Source organism: Scyliorhinus canicula, chromosome 1 (assembly GCF_902713615.1).
Source record: "Scyliorhinus canicula chromosome 1, sScyCan1.1, whole genome shotgun sequence".
NCBI classification, from domain to species: domain Eukaryota; kingdom Metazoa; phylum Chordata; class Chondrichthyes; order Carcharhiniformes; family Scyliorhinidae; genus Scyliorhinus; species Scyliorhinus canicula.
This window is the reverse complement of record NC_052146.1, coordinates 196,668,108-196,687,695: the sequence shown is the minus strand read 5'-3', so window position 1 is coordinate 196,687,695 and position 19,588 is coordinate 196,668,108. Positions and strand designations below refer to the sequence as shown.

Below are 19,588 nucleotides of genomic sequence, written 5' to 3'. Positions count from 1 at the left end.
GGCATGACCTACCCTTCACAAAACCATGCTGACTATCCCTAATCATATTATTCCTATCTAGATGATTATAAATCGTATCTTTTATAATCCTCTCCAAGACTTTACCCACCACAGATGTTAGACTCACCGGCCTATAGTTACCGGGGTTATCTCTACTCCCCTTCTTGAACAAAGGGACCACATTTGCTATCCTCCAGTCCTCTGGCACTATTCCTGTAGCCAATGATGACCTAAAAATCAAAGCCAAAGGCTCAGCAATCTCTTCCCTGGCTTCCCAGAGAATCCTAGGATAAATCCCATCAGGCCCCGGGGACTTATCTATTTTCACCTTGTCCAGAATTGCCAACACTTCTTCCCTACGCACCTCAATGCCATCTATTCTAATAGCCTGGGTCTCAGCATTCTCCTCCACAATATTATCTTTTTCCTGAGTGAATACTGACGAAAAGTATTCATTTAGTATCTCGCTTATCTCCTCAGCCTCCACACACAACTTCCCACCACTGTCCTTGACTGGCCCTACTCTTACCCTAGTCATTCTTTTATTCCTGACATACCTATAGAAAGCTTTTGGGTTTTCCTTGATCCTACCTGCCAAAGACTTCTCATGTCCCCTCCTTGCTCGTCTTAGCTCTCTCTTTAGATCCTTCCTCGTTTCCCTGTAACTATCAAGCGCCCCAACTGAGACTTCACGCCTCATCTTCACATAGGCCTCCTTCTTCCTCTTAACAAGAGATTCCACTTCTTTGGTAAACCACGGTTCCCTCGCTCTACCCTTTCCTCCCTGTCTGACTGGTACGTACTGATCAAGAACACGCAATAGCTGTTCCTTGAACAAGCTCCACATATCCAGTGTGCCCAACCCTTGCAGCCTACTTCTCCAACCTACACATCCTAAGTCATGTCTAATGGCATCATACTTGCCCTTCCCCCAGCTATAACTCTTGCCCTGCAGGGTATACTTATCCCTTTCCATCACTAATGTAAAGGTCACCGAATTGTGGTCACTGTCTCCAAAGTATTCACCTACCTCCAGATCTAACACCTGGCCTGGTTCATTACCCAAAACCAAATCCAAAGTGGCCTCACCTCTTGTTGGCCTGTCAACATATTGTGTCAGAAAACCCTCCTGCACACATTGTACAAAGAACGACCCATCCAATGTACTCGAACTATATCTTTTCCAGTCAATATCAGGAAAGTTAAAGTCTCCCATAACAACTACCCTGTTACTTTTGCTCTTTTCCAGAATCATCTTCGCCATCCTTTCCTCCACATCTCTATAACTATTAGGTGGCCGATAGAAAACTCCCAGCAGTGTGACCTCTCCTTTCCTGTTTCTAACCTCAGCCCATACTACCTCGGAAGAAGAGTCCCCATCTAGCATCCTTTCTGCCACCGTAATACTGTCCTTGACTAGCAGCGCCACACCTCCCCCTCTTTTGCCCCCTTCTCTGACCTTACTAAAGCACCTAAACCCCGGAACCTGCAACAACCATTCCTGTCCCTGCTCTATCCATGTCTCTGAAATGGCCACAACATCGAAGTCCCAGGTACCAACCCATGCTGCCAGTTCCCCTACCTTATTTCGTATACTCCTGGCATTGAAATAGACACACTTCAAACCACCGACCTGAACACTGCCGCCCTCCTGTGAAGTCAACTCTGTGCTCCTGACCTCTCTACTCTCAATCTCTCGCACCCCAAAACTACAATCCAGGTTCCCATGCCCCTGCTGAATTAGTTTAAACCCCCCCAAAGAGTACTAACAAATCTCCCCCCCAGGATATTGGTGCCCCTTAGGTTCAGATGTAGACCATCCTGTCTATAGAGGTCCCACCTTCCCCAGAAAGAGCCCCAGTTATCCAGAAATCTGAATCCCTCCCGCCTGCACCATCCCTGTAGCCACGTGTTTAATTGCTCTCTCTCCCCATTCCTCGTCTCACTATCACGTGGCACGGGCAACAACCCAGAGATAAAAACTCTGTTTTTTCTCGCTCTGAGCTTCCATCCTAGCTCCCTAAAGGCTTGCCTGACATCCTTGTCCCCTTTCCTATCTATGTCGTTAGTGCCAATGTGGACTACGACTTGGGGCTGCTCCCCCTCCCCCTTAAGGACCCGAAAAACACGATCCGAGACATCACTTACCCTTGCACCTGGGAGGCAACATACCAAACGTGAGTCTCTCTCGCTCCCACAAAATCTCCTATCTGTGCCCCTGACTATTGAGTCCCCAATTACTAATGCTCTGCTCCTCTCCCCCCTTCCCTTCTGAGCAACAGGGACAGACTCCATGCTAGAGTCCCGCACCCCATGGCTTACCCCTGGTAAGTCGTCCCTCCCACAAGTATCCAAAACGGTATACTTGTTACTCAGGGGAACGACCGCAGGGGGTCCCTGCACTGACTGCTTCTTCCCAGTGCCTCTTACAGTTACCCATCTATCTCCAGTCTTTGGTGTAACTACTTCCCTGAAGCTCCTATCTATGACCACCTCTGCCTCCCGAATGATCCGAAGTTCATCCAACTCCAGCTCCAGTACCATAACTCGGTCTTGTAGGAGCTGGAGCTGGCTGCACTTCCTGCAGGTAAAATCAGCAGGGACACTAACGGCATCCCTCACCTCAAACATCCTGCAGGAGGAACATTGTACTACCTTCCCTGGCATCCCACTTAATTTCAACCAAGTTCTGGTAAACAAATATAAAACAAATAAAAAATAATAATATAATATAGCTCTTACCTGCTCACACCAATGGGTCTTATTATTAGGTTAGAGGAGGAGGGCGGGTGGGAGATACTACACGTGTAGTGTCTCGGGTATCCTCTCCACCAGAATTTATTGGCTAGGAGAAAATCCTTCCCAGAAGTCCGCGGGTCGTACTTCCGGTTCCCGCCGTATATTATCTTTGCTCCCACTGGCACCCCACCGCTCTCAATGTGTCCCCTCCCGCTCTTTCACTGACTCACTGCCGCTCTCCTCGCGCTCTTGTATCCTGTGTCCCTCTGAACTCCCGCTGCTTTATGGGCTCCCTCTGTCTCTGAACTCCCGCCGCTTTCTGGGCTCTCTGTCTCTGAACTCCCGCTGCTTTATGGGCTCCCTCTCTCTCTGAACTCCCGCCGCTTTCTGGGCTCTCTGTCTCTGAACTCCCGCTGCTTTATGGGCTCCCTCTGTCTCTGAACTCCCGCCGCTTTCTGGGCTCTCTGTCTCTGAACTCCCGCTGCTTTATGGGCTCCCTCTGTCTCTGAACTCCCGCCGCTTTCTGGGCTCTCTGTCTCTGAACTCCCGCTGCTTTATGGGCTCCCTCTGACTCTGAGCTCCCGCCGCTTTCTGGGCTCTCTGTCTCTGAACTCCCGCTGCTTTATGGGCTCCCTCTGTCTCTGAACTCCCGCCGCTTTCTGGGCTCTCTGTCTCTGAACTCCCGCTGCTTTATGGGCTCCCTCTGTCTCTGAACTCCCGCCGCTTTCTGGGCTCTCTGTCTCTGAACTCCCGCTGCTTTATGGGCTCCCTCTGTCTCTGAACTCCCGCCGCTTTCTGGGCTCTCTGTCTCTGAACTCCCGCTGCTTTATGGGCTCCCTCTGACTCTGAGCTCCCGCCGCTTTCTGGGCTCTCTGTCTCTGAACTCCCGCTGCTTTATGGGCTCCCTCTCTCTCTGAACTCCCGCCGCTTTCTGGGCTCTCTGTCTCTGAACTCCCGCTGCTTTATGGGCTCCCTCTGTCTCTGAACTCCCGCCGCTTTCTGGGCTCTCTGTCTCTGAACTCCCGCTGCTTTATGGGCTCCCTCTGTCTCTGAACTCCCGCCGCTTTCTGGGCTCTCTGTCTCTGAACTCCCGCTGCTTTATGGGCTCCCTCTGTCTCTGAACTCCCGCTGCTTTATGCAATGAAGTTACTGAGAAAATCCCCAAGTCGCCACAATCCGGCGCCTGTTCGAGTACACGGAGGGAGAATTCAGAATGTCCAATTCACCTAACAGCACCTCTTTTGGGGCTTGTGGGAGGAAACCGGAGCACCCGGAGGAAACCCACGCGACACAGGGAGAACATGCAGACTCCACATAGCCGGGAATCGAACCTGGGGGGAGAGAAGCAGCATGCGAGAGGGAATTGGTGAGCAGGAGTCTTCAGGGAGTGAAGCAGTGAACCGGAGGGTTGGGAGAGGAGTGTGACGAGTTGCAGTTTGCTTTTAAAAGTCTGAGCATGTATAGAAATGGCACTAGAATGGAAATGGAGGCAGCACTATTTGCAGAGCACATCTAATTTACAAACACACTAAAACAAAAACACACAATTTTTAATTAGCTTTAAATGGAGAATACCCAGATATAGAGAGGAACAAGGTCATGGAGAGATTTGTAAAATAAATTTCATTTGAATGAATTGTGGCAATGTTATATTATTCCCATCAGGATTTATTACGCTCCCCACTGGGTTAGCAGCATGGCTGGGTGACCTGTACGACTTCCTGCGGTTAGAGAAGATAAAGTATGAGTTAAGGGGCTCAGTGGGGGAGTTTGAGAAAAGGTGGGGGATGTTTGTGACCGTGTTTGAGGAGCTGTTCGTCATGGTGTGGGGGGGGGTTAGGGTGAGAAAAAGGGGAAAAATCTGTACAGACCGTATAGTTGATTGTTGGAAAGTATGTTTCCCGGGATGTTTACCTGCTTTGATGCAAGTTTGTAATAAAATACGTTTTTTTAAAAAAGGATTTAATACGCAAAAAATATTTTCAACAAAATACCTGAATGTTCCTTATATTCACTAACGATTTACTATGAACCCTTTAGTGCTACAGTTATGATATTGGTACGTCTTCTTTTTAAGCACTATCTTGATCTATCTCCTCTGTTGACTCCTCAAATAATTCAGGGCGCAATTTTCCTACCGCATTACATCCAGTGCTGATCTTGTTGTGCCAGGCGCATTGGAGGGGGGGGGGGGGGGGGATGCACTCGAAGGGGGGAGTGAAGAAGGAGTATGAAGGGTGGTGGGGGGGTGAAAGGGGTATAAAGAAGCGTCATGAAGGTTGTTGGGGTGAAGGGGGGGTCCTAAAAGGGGGATCAGAAAGGCCTAAAAGGGGAATATTCACTTGGGAGTATTCACCCTCTTGACTGGGGGAGGTTGCCCCTTAGGGGTCGAGGTTTGGGTTGTTGCCAATGTCTGCAGGGGGTCACATTGTCCTTGGGTGATGGTTGTGGGGACTTTCGGCCTCATTTTGAGATTGGCACCCTGATCTCTGAGGAGCCAGTTTGGCCAGTTTGGGCCTGATTCGCAGAATGTCTGTCGAAGGCCGCAGAGACGAGATTGCGGCCCATATTTAACAGCATTTAGTGCCGAAATTGAGGCACTACGAGCGTCTCACCATTACTGACTATCTCGCCGTCTGATTCACCAGGTCTGCGCCTCAGCATCTCGCAGCTAACAAGGAGAAGTTGCTTTTAGATGCTCCCTCACTACTCACTCCCAGTCAACACACAAGCATGGCAGCGCCCAGACCTGTTCCACGCTTTGGGGATGCTAGCCTGGACAGACTTCTGGACACTATCGATATGAGATGGGACAACCTGTTCCCCCAAAAAGGACCAACAGCAGGGTCTGCAATAACACTTAGGAGGCAGTGGCAGCGGCTGTCAATGCACGCAGCATGGCAAGGAGAACCAGCGTCCAATGTTGGAAGAAGAACAATAACCTCCACCGAGCTGCAAGAATAAGTTACCACCTCTCTCCTGGCATCAGTTGTGCCGGCCACTCCTCAAATTCCCAATGCACCTTCCACCCCACAAATCACTGCCTGACACCTTGCCCTACTCCTCACATTCGATCTTCGTGCTTGTTCCTCAGCATTCCCTCGCACCCACCAACATAACCCCTTCATGTTCACTTGCATTGCTCACACATGCCACCTGCTTTAGACCCCCTGATTCATCAAGCGCGGCTCACAAAGTGCTCTCTTTGTTCCCAGAGGAAATGATAGCCCATAATAAGCGGAAATAGGCCAAGACTTGAGGCAGAGCACCAGAAATCTGAGTACTCACCCCCTATGAGGAACAGGCCCTGAAAATTGCGAGGTTGTACGAGGAAGAGCAGTCACCGACAGCGAGGTTGGCCTGCCGAGGTGAGGATCCACTGCCCCTTCACATAGATGATCTGTCTCAAGTGAGTTGTTCATGTCAGACAAAATGATCTATCCCTCTCACTGATCACATGTCCATTCTCTCGCAGGATCTCCATCTGAAGTCATTAAACCCCCCCGCCACCGAGACCACCATCAAGGCATCACAGAGATCACCCCAACCTTCCAACAGTGCAGAGACACACAACTCGGTGGATGACATTAGTGGACTGGCTTCTGGAGCACAATCTGGTGAACACCACACAGTTACGCATTAGGTGGAGGCAGGAACATCCAAGGGAGACAGCAATCAGAGGTTGGCTGGATCCCAGTCAGATGCCGAGCCTCGGACTAGGGTATCCCAGAGCTGATGTAGATGCTAGGACACGGCCTTGAAATTCAGGAAGAGATGTCAGTGACATGCCAGTGAGTGGATAGCTGATTGGAGTCCCAAAGGCTACAGCTGCAGAAAATGATGCTGACAATGCGTGGCACCGAGGCCGACACTTCTAGTGTGGCGGCCACAGTGGAAAGCCTGCAGCACATGATCAATGTCTTGAGTGATGGCATCCAAGGAATGGCTCAGTCTGTGATGACCAAGGCTGAGGGCCTCAACATCATGTTGCAGTCGCTGAGGGACATGTCGCATACATAGGTGGACATTGCCGAGACACTGTAGAATCTGTCCCAGTTGCAGAGGGACATGTCCCAGATGCAGGTGGACATTGTCACGATACTGCAAAGCATGGCCCAATGATGAGTATCACTGAGGGAACTGACACCATGGTGTAGAAAATGGGCAGGTGCTAGGACTGGCAGAACCAGATGACACAGAGGCCTCACTCCAGCTGCCCATCCATCCCAAAGAGACCCTGAGGACCTTATGGACACCATCAGGGAGGAGGAAGCACTGGAGGCCAACGCGGGGCCTGCCACGAAGGAGTCGACAACGGTCTCCAGCTCTTCCGAATCCTCACTTCCTGACGTCGGCTCATCTCAAAGGCAGCAGGCAGAACAGGATGGCACGGCAACACTAGTGACATCGGTAAGTCGCCCGGGGCCAACCGGCTCCAGGCCCTCCAGAAGGTGTCCACCAAGGGCATCAAAGGCCACAGGGCATGGAAAGATGCAGGCTGCCTCCACCTCTGAAGTGCATCATAGAGACACACCTGGACGTAGCACTAGACCAAGTAATATCAAGAAGATTGAGGAGCACTGAGTGGACACTGGTGGGGTTGGTCATTATGTACATCATGGAGAATTGGAAATGTCCAATGTTCATTATTAAAACATGTCACACCTGATACAAGTGCAGCCTTTGTCACGTTAATCTTCACAGCGGGCCTGCTTGCACCCCCACCCCCTGTTGCTATCTGCTCCCCCTCTTGGTGCAAGATCAAACACTCCCGATGCAGACCCTGTGCAGAGAATGGGTGGGAGCGTGCTGTCAGCAGAAAGACAGGAGTCAGACTTTGGCATAAACTGAGGAGCACCAGAGTTCTGGGCGGGGGTGAGGGGAAGGACGGGAATGGAGGGAGGAGGAAGGATGGAAATGGGGAGGTGCAGGGGATGAGCTGATGGACAAAGCCTCGTCCTATGAGAATTGGGTGTGGATGAGGCCTCCCTGGTCCTCCGGGCATGTCGGACCCTCGCCGCCACCTGTCCTCCATCCTTCTGCGGGTCCTTCCGGCTCATCCTCAGTCCCCTCCCAGTCCGCCTCCTCCTCCAGCATGTCGCCCCATTGAAGTGCAAGTTGGGAGGGCACATAGACCCCCACAAAGTGGGAGACCTTCTGGGGGGGGATGTACTGCAGTGCACCATCAGAGCGGTCCAGGCATCGGAACCGCATTTTGAGCAGTCCGATGCACCGCTCAATGACAACACGGGTGATAACATGCGCATCGTTATCTCAGGTGGCCCACTGTCTCTTTGTTGAGATGGAGTCTCCCGTACATCTTGTGCCGTCACTGGCATCCCCCTCTGGGTTCATCCTCAGCCTGATGGGCGGCCAGGACTTCAGGGTGTGCGGCAGTCCCCTGCATGGGGTGCCGCCTACAGCCTTCGTTAACATTGCTGCCTTTTCCTGTGTCTGGTCACCTAGGTTGCCACCAGCACTGTGAGGACATCCTCTGCAGGACAGACACCAAAATCCATGTTGTCTCTCCTTGAACAACCCATTCCTTTCCAAAAGAAAGTTTATTTTGTCCCTGATAATAGTTGTACTCAATTTTACTCAATAGTCAACTTGTAATTCACGTAACAATTATTTCCAATGTAACATGCAAATTTTTAAAAAACTTTCCTTTGAGAATGCCAAATATAAAATCTGAAAAACAAATACTGGAAACCAAGAAGATTTTTATTCATTACTGGTTTGGGATCGATGGATGTTCATGAACTTTCAAACTCAGAATTTGTTTATATTTGCGTCTGATTTAATCGTACAAAAATGGGCAGCATGGTGGCGCAGTGGTTAGCATTGCTGTCTCACGACGCCGAGGACCCGGGTTCGATCCCGGCCCCGGGTCACTGTCTGTATCGAGTTTGCACATTCTCCCCATGCCTGCATGGGTCTCACTCCCACAACCCAAAATGATGTTGAGGTTAGGTGGATTGGCCACGCTAAATTGCCCTCAATTGGAAAAAAAAAGAATTGGGTACTCTAAATTTAAAAAAAAGTACAAAAATAATGTTACACTGTCATGATATGGACATGGGTCTAATGCTTATTTTCTTTATATGTAACTCAGCCAGTTATGTAACTCAGCCAGTTTAACATGAAGTAGGACAACTTTCTGATCAAAATGTTGTCATTCCTTGGAAGAAAATCATCGAAGTTTCTTCTCTACTTTTCCCTTCCTATTGGCCCAGCTGAGATCAAATTCTAGTTTTGAAAACTAATAGAAACTTAAAATCCTGTTGCTCTACAACTAGAATCCTGGAGACCTCTTGCCCCTCCACCAAGAGTCCATACACACTTACTTTAAGTGATTATTTTAATTCCAAGATGTTTACCAAGATATGAAAGCTAATAATTAATTTTGTTTGTTGTAGTTGGCTCAGTGATAGCACTCTCATCTTACAATGTGGTGGATTTAAGCTTCACTCCAAGACATGAACGCATAGGTGGAATTTAATAGGATCCCAGATGTGAGATTGAAGACAGGTGGGATTTAACTGGGTGAGAATGTTCGCATGCGTACCACGCCACCTCCCCACGCCCAACCTAATTATATCCAGGGTGGGAGGTTTTACGGATGGCCTTTCCTCCTGGGTGCTATTTGCGGCCCATAAGTAGGCAATTTCTGCCCATTACTCACCATGTGGGGAAACCAATAAGCAAACTACGTTGGGTTTGCTTGTGACCTCCTATGGAGAGTCCGTCACTCAAGACACTCAGTGCCTGATCAAGGGACCCAATGTCATAAAGAGGAGCCTACTGAGAACCACCTCCTGCCATTGCTACCTCGTCCGATGCCCTCTCCAGCCAGCATTGGCTCACCCTTACTCACCTGTTGTCTGGGTCCCTCGTTGATCCTAGACCTCTCCCTGGGTGCATTACCGGCAGCTGCCACCACCCCTGGTAGCGCTGCCTGTATTGGAGAGCCGCTGGCCTTTGATTGGCAGCAGCTCTCTTAAGGCTGGCGCGATTTCCTCTTCAGGATTCCTAAATCCTAGAGAAGGCCCAACACTGCCCATTTAAGTGACTGACGGGCACTTGATTCTGGCAGGCCTGCCCCAATTCAGGTGATATGGGCCTCCTGTCATTTCTCCAACCAGCTGGCAAGATCCATTTCAACAAGATTAAATTACATCCATAATCTAGGCTAATTTATCAGTGCAACAGTGAGTGTGTGCTGCATTATTGGATGTGACTTTAGAAGAGAAATTAAACTGAAGTACGGTTTGTTTTCTCAGGTGGACATAAAAGACCTCTTGGAATCATTTGAAAACACGGGGAACTCTCCCAGAGTCCTAGCCAACATTTATTGATCTACCAACTTTAGTACACCAGAATGATTAGTTACTTATCTCATTTCTTTTTATTACATTTTCCTGTGAACAAAATAACTGCTACATTTGCCTACATAATGGTGGCTACACATCCAAAAACATTTATTGAGTGTACATTGCTTTGGGATGTTTTGAGGTCTTGTGCAAGGCATCCTAAAATACAAACTAATTCTATCCTTAACCTCACTATTAGTTCAAAATGTATGTAAATTCTAATTTTAATACCTTTCAGCAAATCATTGAAAAAAGGCAATCCCTATAAGGGAGATATCCATCAGTAGCTCCATTACCTGGCCTGTCGAATATGTAGTACTGGAACATAGTCCTTTCTATAACAGATGAAGGCCGAACAGTTCACGCCTTCCACCTTCCTAAATTGCGGCATGGGAGCAAACAGGACAGATACAGCAGGGTCTGGTGTAGAAATAAGACAAATCATTGCAAAATTTACTTTACTGAATAAATGTTAAAAAAATTTAAAAATTTAAGAATGAGACCCCCAACATCTAATTAAAAAATCTTTTACCTAGGGCAACTTTCTTTCGAACAGCAAGGATTATAAAGTGCAGTTCTCGGATGGCATTAAAGACACTCCTAAACCAGTATTGGAAATAAATTAATATTTTTTGTTAATTTTGGCAACATTGGTTAATGAAGCTCAAGAACAACAATTAGCATATGCCATTTACACGTTACAGCCATATACACAATCTTTGTTAATCCGCAGGGGCTATCTGCCATAAACTCAGTGCAAAATCTGAAGGAATTACAAGTAATCAGATACCCATACCTTGAACATTCATCTAAATATGATGAAACCTTCATGAAGCTAAAATTTGTAAATCATGCAGATATTTAAACTAGCACGATACTTAAGTTCATATGGTTAAAAATGCTACTTAGTAAGTGAACTGATTATTATGGGGGGGGACTAGACCCCAACTGTGGCTAGGCTACTGGACTGTTGTTAGAATTATGAAAATAATATTGTGGTTTTGAATGAATAAATCATTTTCCCACTTGCCCTTCATCTCCCAAATTCCCCATCTCTGAGATATTCCTCCTGCCTTTCAATTTTGGCGTGAACACATCTATCTTCACCTCAAAACTGCCTCCCTTCTGCTCCAAACCACCCCAGGCATAAGGTATATCTGATCAACAACTTTAAAATAATTGATGACTTTTCAAAAATATTTCGCATAGTATCTGAGCGTATAAATATAATGGGATTGTGTATATTTTATCTATAATTAAGAAATATTATCTAATACACAACCTACCTGACTATCTCTTTAGCACAACCGCCTGCAACTTCTGGTTTTGCCACAAGCAAATGCATAAAAAGAGTGTTCAAAGGCTGCCAAAAATAATATATATATATGTTGTATGTAAACATAAATAGATTATAGAAAAATATAAACACTTAGAGAAAGTGATTTAAAGTCAAGTTTATCTAGTGTCCAAAATGTAGCCTTTGATACTTACAAATCAGAAACCAGAGAACAGATAAATTTAATTGTTTTTTATCAAAAAAAACTTTCAGCACAATATAGAGATCAACAATCTGCAGGAAACATATGAAAGATAACATTCTTTTACTCTTGCCTGGCTACAAAATTCACAATGTCTAGCCAAAGTGAAATCACAGCTTTCGCACTTCATTGGGCGCAATGCAACAGCCACACTGCACCCAAAAAGCAACTTGCAGTGGCACAGCATGGCCATTGAAAGCCGGGAGACCCCGCTCCTGGGGTTTACTCGGCTCGCTACGCCTCTCGAGATCCAACAGATCTCATGAGACGTTGCGATGTGAATCCTGCCCATTGGCAAATTTGCATATTAGAGCAAACAGTAAGCCACACTCTATTGTGCAGATTCCCAACGTACCCGAGGCTTTGGAATTCCACCCCTTCACCTCAGGCTTGGGCGAGCGCTGTGCAGCACTGTCCCCACAAATGCAGACCAGACAGAACAGCATTCGTGGGGGACTCCCATGGGATGAGAGGCGCCCATGACCTTTGGGAAGGATGGTGCCTTGTACTGACAGTGCCATCTGGGTACTCTGGCAGTGTCAGCCTGGCAGTGTCACCTGGGTGCCAGCCTTGCACTGCCAAGGTGTCCAAATGGCACTGCCAGATGGAATTGGCACTGCCAGGATACTGGGCTGGCACTGCCAAGGTGCCAGGCTGGCATTTTGTTTTGCAAGTGTGATCAGGCTGGTGTTGCCTGGCATGGGTGTTGGGGGATTGTTTTAGGGGTTTTGGAGATTGAGGCGCTTTTTTTAAATCTCTCGCTATAATGGGAGTGGAGTTCCGGCGAGCAGAGCTCCCCACTGTACAAAACGGGGCCGCGTGTTACCCGTTCAGTCCCCTTATTCAATGCCATGTGTTTCTTGGCACTTCAAGCACCGGGAAACATGCGGCTAAATGCGCTCACCAGGGGACTTCCATTTTGGGAGAATCACGCCCACAGTGTTTGTTATATTATAATTTTTGAGTGGAAGAGGGGAATACAGAGAAACGAGTGAAGTAAAATGAAAGGGAAAGGAGACACACGGTGGCAAAACTATAACGAAGGGGAGCACAGAAAGAGAGGAGAGGCTAAAGGAGTTAAGGAGGCCATTCAGAGTAAAAGAAAGGAGTTAAAGAGGTAGAGGAGAGAGAAAGAAGGGGTAAGGATAGAAAAGGAGGAAAAAGTGACACGAGGACGGGAGATTGCAGGTTTGGGAAAACAGGGGAAAGAGAGTCTTCAAAAACACATTTACATGAAAATCAAATAATCGCAGTCATAGATTTTCCAGAGGGACCCAGAGTTTGTTCGGTCAATGAAAATTGATGAAAACTGAAAAATCTTTAAAAAGGTTACACCTTGTTGTAGGTGTAACTGGATTTATAACTTCTTAATTCCTGCTCAGCACCTTTATTGGCCCTGAATAGATCATTTGAATATGTGGGATGTTAAATTTGTCTTTAATGATAAAATAAATTCAAATATATAAAAAGTATATATTTTTAAGTTTATCTATCTTTATTTAACTTCAATTTTAATCCAATCATAATAATTTATTTTGCCACCTGAAAACTTAAATTAAAACAAAAGCATAATAAGTGTTTTTAACTGCTTGGTTTGCTGTGTGAATACCACAATGTAATTGGTCTCTTGCCGGCTTAGTGACATCACTTTTGCTGCCGCAAGACATCCCTTTGACTTGGTACCAGATTTAAACTACTATTGGAAATGAGGAAAATCACTCCTCAGTAATTGATAGATATTTGTGGGCAGCTTTCTTTGAGGTCAATGGCAAGCATCTTTGCTTATACTACTCATTGAAAAATCCAGGCCAATGACAACATTAGCAGGAAGTATATTTATTGTAATGATTAAAACATTTTATTAAAGGGGCAGCACGATGGCGCAGTGGGTTAGCCCCTGCCGCCTTCTGGCACCGAGGTCCCAGGTTTGATCCCAGCCCTGGGTCACTGTCTGTGTGGAGTTTGCACATTCTCCCCATGTTTGCGTGGGTTTCACCCCCACAAACCCAAAGATGTGCAGGCTAGGTGATGGCCACGCTAAATTGCCCCTTAATTGGAAAAAATGAATTGGGTACACTAAATTTATACAAAAAAAAACCATTTTATTAATGTGGTATGTATAATATTTAACATTCATAAATATTGAGTAATTTCTGGTTTCAACTCACTGTGCATTTTGAACTAGGACCATAGGTATGCAGCCAGGGTTCCCAATTGTTTTGTTCAATTTCCTCCACATTTGGGTAATCTAACAAAGCAGCGTGAGCCATAACTTCATTCTTCTCATTTTCTACAGTTACAGATAAATTTGCCCTTTCGCTATAAGTGCAAAGAAATAAAACAGAAGCATTAAAGAAAGAATGAGTGCCTTTTATGTCCTCAGGACATTCCAAAGAACTTTATAGCGCATGAAACAGTTTTTTTTTAATGTTTTTATTCTCCATTTTCACATTTCCTCCAAACTTCCCACCCCACCCCCAAACAGTAAACGGTAACAAATACAAAGTCAATCCCCTTAACATCAACAACGATCCTACCCTACAACCCCAAACACCGGGACACCTGTCAATATATGCATCGAATAAAACAAACCCTCCCACGGTGGAAACAAAGAAAACAAAGGAGAAAAAAGAAAGGAGTCCGGGACCGCCCATGGTCACCCTAGAGTCCACCCTAGAGAGACAAAAAAGAAGAAAATACATTCCTGAGGTTACATCGGCACATGGCCAAATCTCAATTTCTCAGTTCTGCCACAGTCCTTCTGCCTTCGCAAACTCCTCCGCTGCTTCGGCTGTTCTAAAATAAAAGTCCTTGAGCTTATAAGTCACCCTCAGCTTCGCTGGATATACAATGCCGCACTGCACCTTGCTGATGTACAGTGCCCTCTTCACCCGGTTGAAAGCAGCCCGCCTCCACGCCAGCTCCACCGTAAAGTCCTGGTATACACGTATACCAGCTCCAGCCCACTGCACCACCCGCTTCTTCTTGGCCCAGCACAGGACCTTCACAGTACCTACGGAAGCACAAAGTCACTACTCTTGGTGGCTCACCCGCCTTTGGTACAGGCCTCCCCGACCGATGAGCCCGATCCAGTTCATATTGGGAGCGATCTTCCCCCTGCCCCAATAGTTTCGCCAGCATAGCGGCAAAATACTCCGTCGGCCCCGGCCCTTCAACTCCTTCGGGCAGCCCCACAATCCTCAAATTCTATCGCCTGGATCTGTTTTCCAGGTCTTCCAATTTTCTTCGCAGATCCTTGTTCACCTCCATCGCCTTCCCCATCGAGGTAAGTTGATCACCATGCTGCGGCACCGTCTCCTCCACTACCTTCAGCGCCTCCCCTTGCGCCCGCACCTCCGCCATTGCACTCGCCACCACCGTCGTCACCGGGGAAATCGCCTCCTCCACCAGCACACTCAAAACCTCCCTCATCTCCTTCTTCATCGCCTCCAGGTGTTTTGTAAACTGCATTTCGAATTCTGCAGCCATTACCTTGGTTATTTCTTCAGCCTTCAACAATGCGGCCTCCCCTGGTGCTCCAGCTTCCTTTCTCCCTAATGACCCCGTGGTGACCTCTCCACTCCCCGACGGGCACTCAGCTGTTCTTTTACCGGCCGTTTTCTTGCTAATCCTGGACATCTTCTTCGACTGTGCCTCCTCCGTGCCTTCTCCCTGCTTTTGACGCCTCTGTGGACCCTGGGACCGGGCTTAAAGCCCCGAAAATGCCGTTCCCGATCGGGAGCCCTCCGTTGCGCGGCCGCCTGCCGCCCGCCGTCACCGGAAATCCTCGCATGAAACAGTTTTGAAGTGTAGTCACTATTGTAATATAAGAAAGTCAGTTTGTACAGAGCAAGGACTCACACACAGTAATGAGATAGTGTCCACATGATCTATTTTGCTGTTGTTGGTTGAGGGTAGATAGTGGCCTAGAGACCTGTTCTTCTTCAAATATTGCCCATCTTTATGCCCGTCACAAATACTGGTTTAGCACACTGGGCTAAATCGCTGGCTTTTAAAGCAGACCAAGCAGGCCAGCAGCACGGTTCAATTCCCGCACCAGCGGAATTCCCGCACCATTCCAGACAGGCGCCGGAATGTGGCGACTAGGGGCTTTTCACAGTAACTTCACTGAAGCCTACAATGAAGTGACAATAAGCGATTTTTCATTTTTTCATTTCATGTAAAATATGCTGGACCACATGTCCCAGTACTTGCCCAATAAAGACAGTAAATCCCACATATATGTTAATGAGGAGCCTAATGCGTTATTTAAAAAAATCTTGACTGAAAATGGGCTCATCTGTTATGGATCTTGGACTTGTTCTACTTGGGTTTCTTACTGTAGATGTGAACTAATATGCAGCAACTGAGAAGTATGTGAGTCTTTAAAAACATTTACATGTAGTCAGAAGAAACAGAAGTGCTCTTCCTGGCTCCATGATACTCCTGAGGGCAACTGTTGGCTGGTTTTAAGTTGTCCATTGAATATGAAGAGGATGTTATTTTAATACAATGACACTATAGATTAATAAATATATACATGCATAATTGTTATACAAATAATGGTACAAACTTGTAGGGTGACCGAGGGGAACACAGCAAATTATAAGACCATAAGACATAGGAGCAGAATTAGACCACCTGACCCATCGAGTCTGCTCCACCATTCAATCATAGCTGATATTTTTCTCAACCCCATTCTCTTGCCTTCTCCCCATAACCCCTGATCCCCTAATTAATCAAAAACCTATCTATCTCTGTCTTAAAGACACTCAGTGATTTGGCCTCCACAGCCTTCTGCAGCAAAGTGTTTCACAGATTCACCACTCTCTGGCTGAAGAAATTCCTCCTCATTTCTGTTTTAAAGGATCGTCCCTTTAGTCTGAGATGGTGTCCTCTGGTTCTAGTTTTTCCTACAAGTGGAAACACCCTCACCATGTCCACTCTATCCATGCCTCGTCGTATCCTGTAAGTTTCAATAAGATCCCCCCGTCTTCAACTGTTCCTCATACGACAAGCTGTTCATTCCAGGGATCATTCTTGTGAACCTCCTCTGGACCCTTTGTAAGGCCAGCACATCCTTCCTTAGATACGGGGCCCAAAACTGCTCACGACACCAAATGGGGTCTGACCAGAGCCTTATACAACCTAAGAAGTACATCCCTGGACTTGTACTTTAGCCCTCTTGACATGAATACTAACATTGCATTTGGCTTCATAACTGACAACTGAACCTGCACATTAACCTTAAGAGAATCATTAAAAAGAACTCCCAAGTCCCTTTGTACTTCGATTTCCTAAGCATTTCCCCATTCAGAAAATAGTCTATGCCTAAATTCCTCCTTCCAAAGTGCATAACCTCACACTTTTCCACATTGTATTTCATTTGCCTCTTCATTGCCCACTCTCCTAGCCTGTCCAAATCCTTCTGCAGCCCCCTTGCCTCCTCAATTCTACCTGTCCCTCTATAGATCTTTGTATCATCTGCAAACTTAGCAACAGTGCCTTCAGTTCCTTCTTCCAGATCATTAATGTATAATTCTTATAAATTCTTAATCCCCAAATGGCTAGAAAGACATTAAGCAGGGTGAAATGCCTACCTATAGGGAATTTGAAGAAAAGTGCAATAATAATCAAGTTGAGCTGGTGTAATGCACGTTTAGTGGCTTTGGAGAACTAACAACAGGGACCTAGCAATAGATTTCTTGTGGTCCTCCTGTCCCTTTAACATTTGTCGAATACTTCCACTTAGTCCACAAGCATCACTCTGAGGTTTTGGTCAGTTACCATATTAATCCTCCATTGCACTCCCATTCTGTCCTCAGCCTTTTAAAAGGCTTCAATGAAACATAATGCAAGCTGAGACTTCCAGTGGCAGCCATGGTATGAGTGGTCACACACAGGGCAGCTCCTGCTTGAAGGCGTAGTGAAGAGCTCTTTTTACCCAAAATTGGGTGCAACTTTGGCAGAAAAGTGTAGCTGAAGGTCCGAGAAGAAGTTCCCCTGGGAGTGGTATGTCTGCTAGTTACCAAACCCGGCAGAAGGTGAAAGACCTGGCCAAGAAGTTGGAAGAGACTTGTGGTGCAGCAGCCAGTGGAAGGATGGTGGAGAGGGAACAGTTAATGGCCTTTATCAAGGAAGAGTTCCGCCAGCAGAGGAAGGAGATGCAGGAGGATCGCTCAAAGACCATTGAAGGGGCTGTGGCTGAAGGGCTCGATGGACAGGGTGGAGAAATGTGTGGATATGCAGTTGTCTTAGATCCGAGAGATTGAGAGTGTGATGTCAGACCACAGCGATCGGGTGGTGGCATTGGAGGTGGAGCTCTTAGGAGACATTTGCAAGACCTTGAGAGAGTAAAGGTGAAGGAGCTGGAAAATAGATTGAGAAGGCAGCATCTGCAGATAGTTGGCCTAGCTGAAGGAGTGGAAGGTGCGAGTGCAACGATGTACGTTTTGAGGATGTTAGCGGGGCTGGTGGCGGAGGGGGTGTTGGATAAGGCACCTGAACTGGACAGAGCGCATAGGTCTCTAAGAAGTCTAGAGCGGGAGAGCCACTGCTGGCAATGATCATGAAGCTCCGTAAGTTTGTGGAGAAAGAGAAGATGCTGCAGTAGGCCAGGGAGAAGCGCAAATGTAAATGGGGGGGAATAAGGTCCGAATATACCAGGACATTGGAGCTGAGCTAGCAAAATGGCGTGCGGGTTTCAACAAATCCAAAGTGGTGCTATATCGGCAGCAGGTAAGTTTTGGGTTTTTTTCTTTTCCTCCGACGTGGAGAGGTTTTTCTTTTATTTTTACTGTTGGATTGACAAAGGGTGGCGGGATGAAAAGTTTGCAAGGGGACGGGAGTATTCCCTTTTTTCGCTTGTGTACAGGGTATATTCCAGAATTGACTTTTTTGTGGTAAGTCGGGATTTTGGTCAGGGTGGAGGGGGCAGAGTACACGGGGATAGCAATCTCGGACCATGCGCCCCATTGGCTGGAGATTTGGCTTAGAGCAGAAGCCGGGGTGGAGACTCGATTCGGGGTTGTTGGCAGATCGAGGGTTTTGTGGAAAAGTATGGGCTGTGATTAAAGATTATGCAGTTGGAGGAAGAGAAGAGCCTACCGCTAGAGGAGCCTTTGGGGTTGCAGGCGATATTGGTCACCACATCTCTTGGAAGCACTGAAGAAGGGAGAGCTGCCGGGAACGATGGTGCAGGCAACAATCACATTAATACCAAAAAAGGGGAAGGACCCATTGGAATGTGGGTCGTATAGGCCCATGTCATTGTTAAATACAGATGTGAAAGTGCTGGCTAAGCTGGTGGCGGGAAGGATGGAAGGTTGTGTCCCGGGGCGTGGTTGCGGAGGACCAAATAGGCTTTGTAAAGGGCAGGCAGCTTTCTAGCAATATAAGGAGGCTGTGAAATGTGATCATGACCCCGTTGGGATCTCAGGTTCCAGAGATAGTTGTGTCCTTGGATACAGAGAAGGCATTTGACCGGGGAGTGGCGGTACCTATTTGAGGTCCTGGGAAGGTTTGGGTTTGGGCTGAATTTTGTGGCATGGGTGTGCCTGTTATATGTGGCACCCAGAGGGCAGCACGGTGACACAGTGGGTTAGCCCTGCTGCCTCACGGTCCTGAGGTCCCAGGTTCGATCCCGGCTCTGGGTCACTGTCCGTGTGGAGTTTGCACATTATCCCCGTGTTTGCGTGGGTCTCACCCCCACAACCCAAAGATGTGCAGGGTCGGTGAATTGGCCACGCTAAATTGCTCCTTAATTGGAAAAAATAAATTGGGTACTCTAAATTTATAGAAAAAAAATATGTGGCACCCAGGATGAGTGTGCAGACCAATGGGTTCACTAAACTTTGAACTGCACAGATGAACAAGGCAGTGGTGCACGTTGTCACCGCTGCTGTTTGGGCTGGCTGCAATAGCTCTTAGGGGGTCGGC

The 19,588-nt window shown here is 47.2% G+C and overlaps 1 protein-coding gene across 3 annotated transcripts in view; it reads right to left on the bottom strand.

Annotated features, from left to right (window-relative positions):
• The window catches only part of cfap61 (cilia and flagella associated protein 61), a 490,576-nt gene that overhangs the window by 439,954 nt on the left and 31,034 nt on the right, over positions 1-19,588 (bottom strand). For all 3 annotated transcript variants that reach the window (XM_038805956.1, XM_038805965.1, XM_038805971.1), the window contains exons 3-6: positions 13,819-13,969; positions 11,399-11,475; positions 10,645-10,712; positions 10,409-10,532 (exon numbers count right to left, since the gene is read on the bottom strand). In XM_038805956.1, the coding sequence (XP_038661884.1) occupies positions 10,409-10,532; positions 10,645-10,712; positions 11,399-11,475; positions 13,819-13,969 (420 nt within the window). The remainder of the gene's footprint in view (positions 1-10,408; positions 10,533-10,644; positions 10,713-11,398; positions 11,476-13,818; positions 13,970-19,588) is intronic.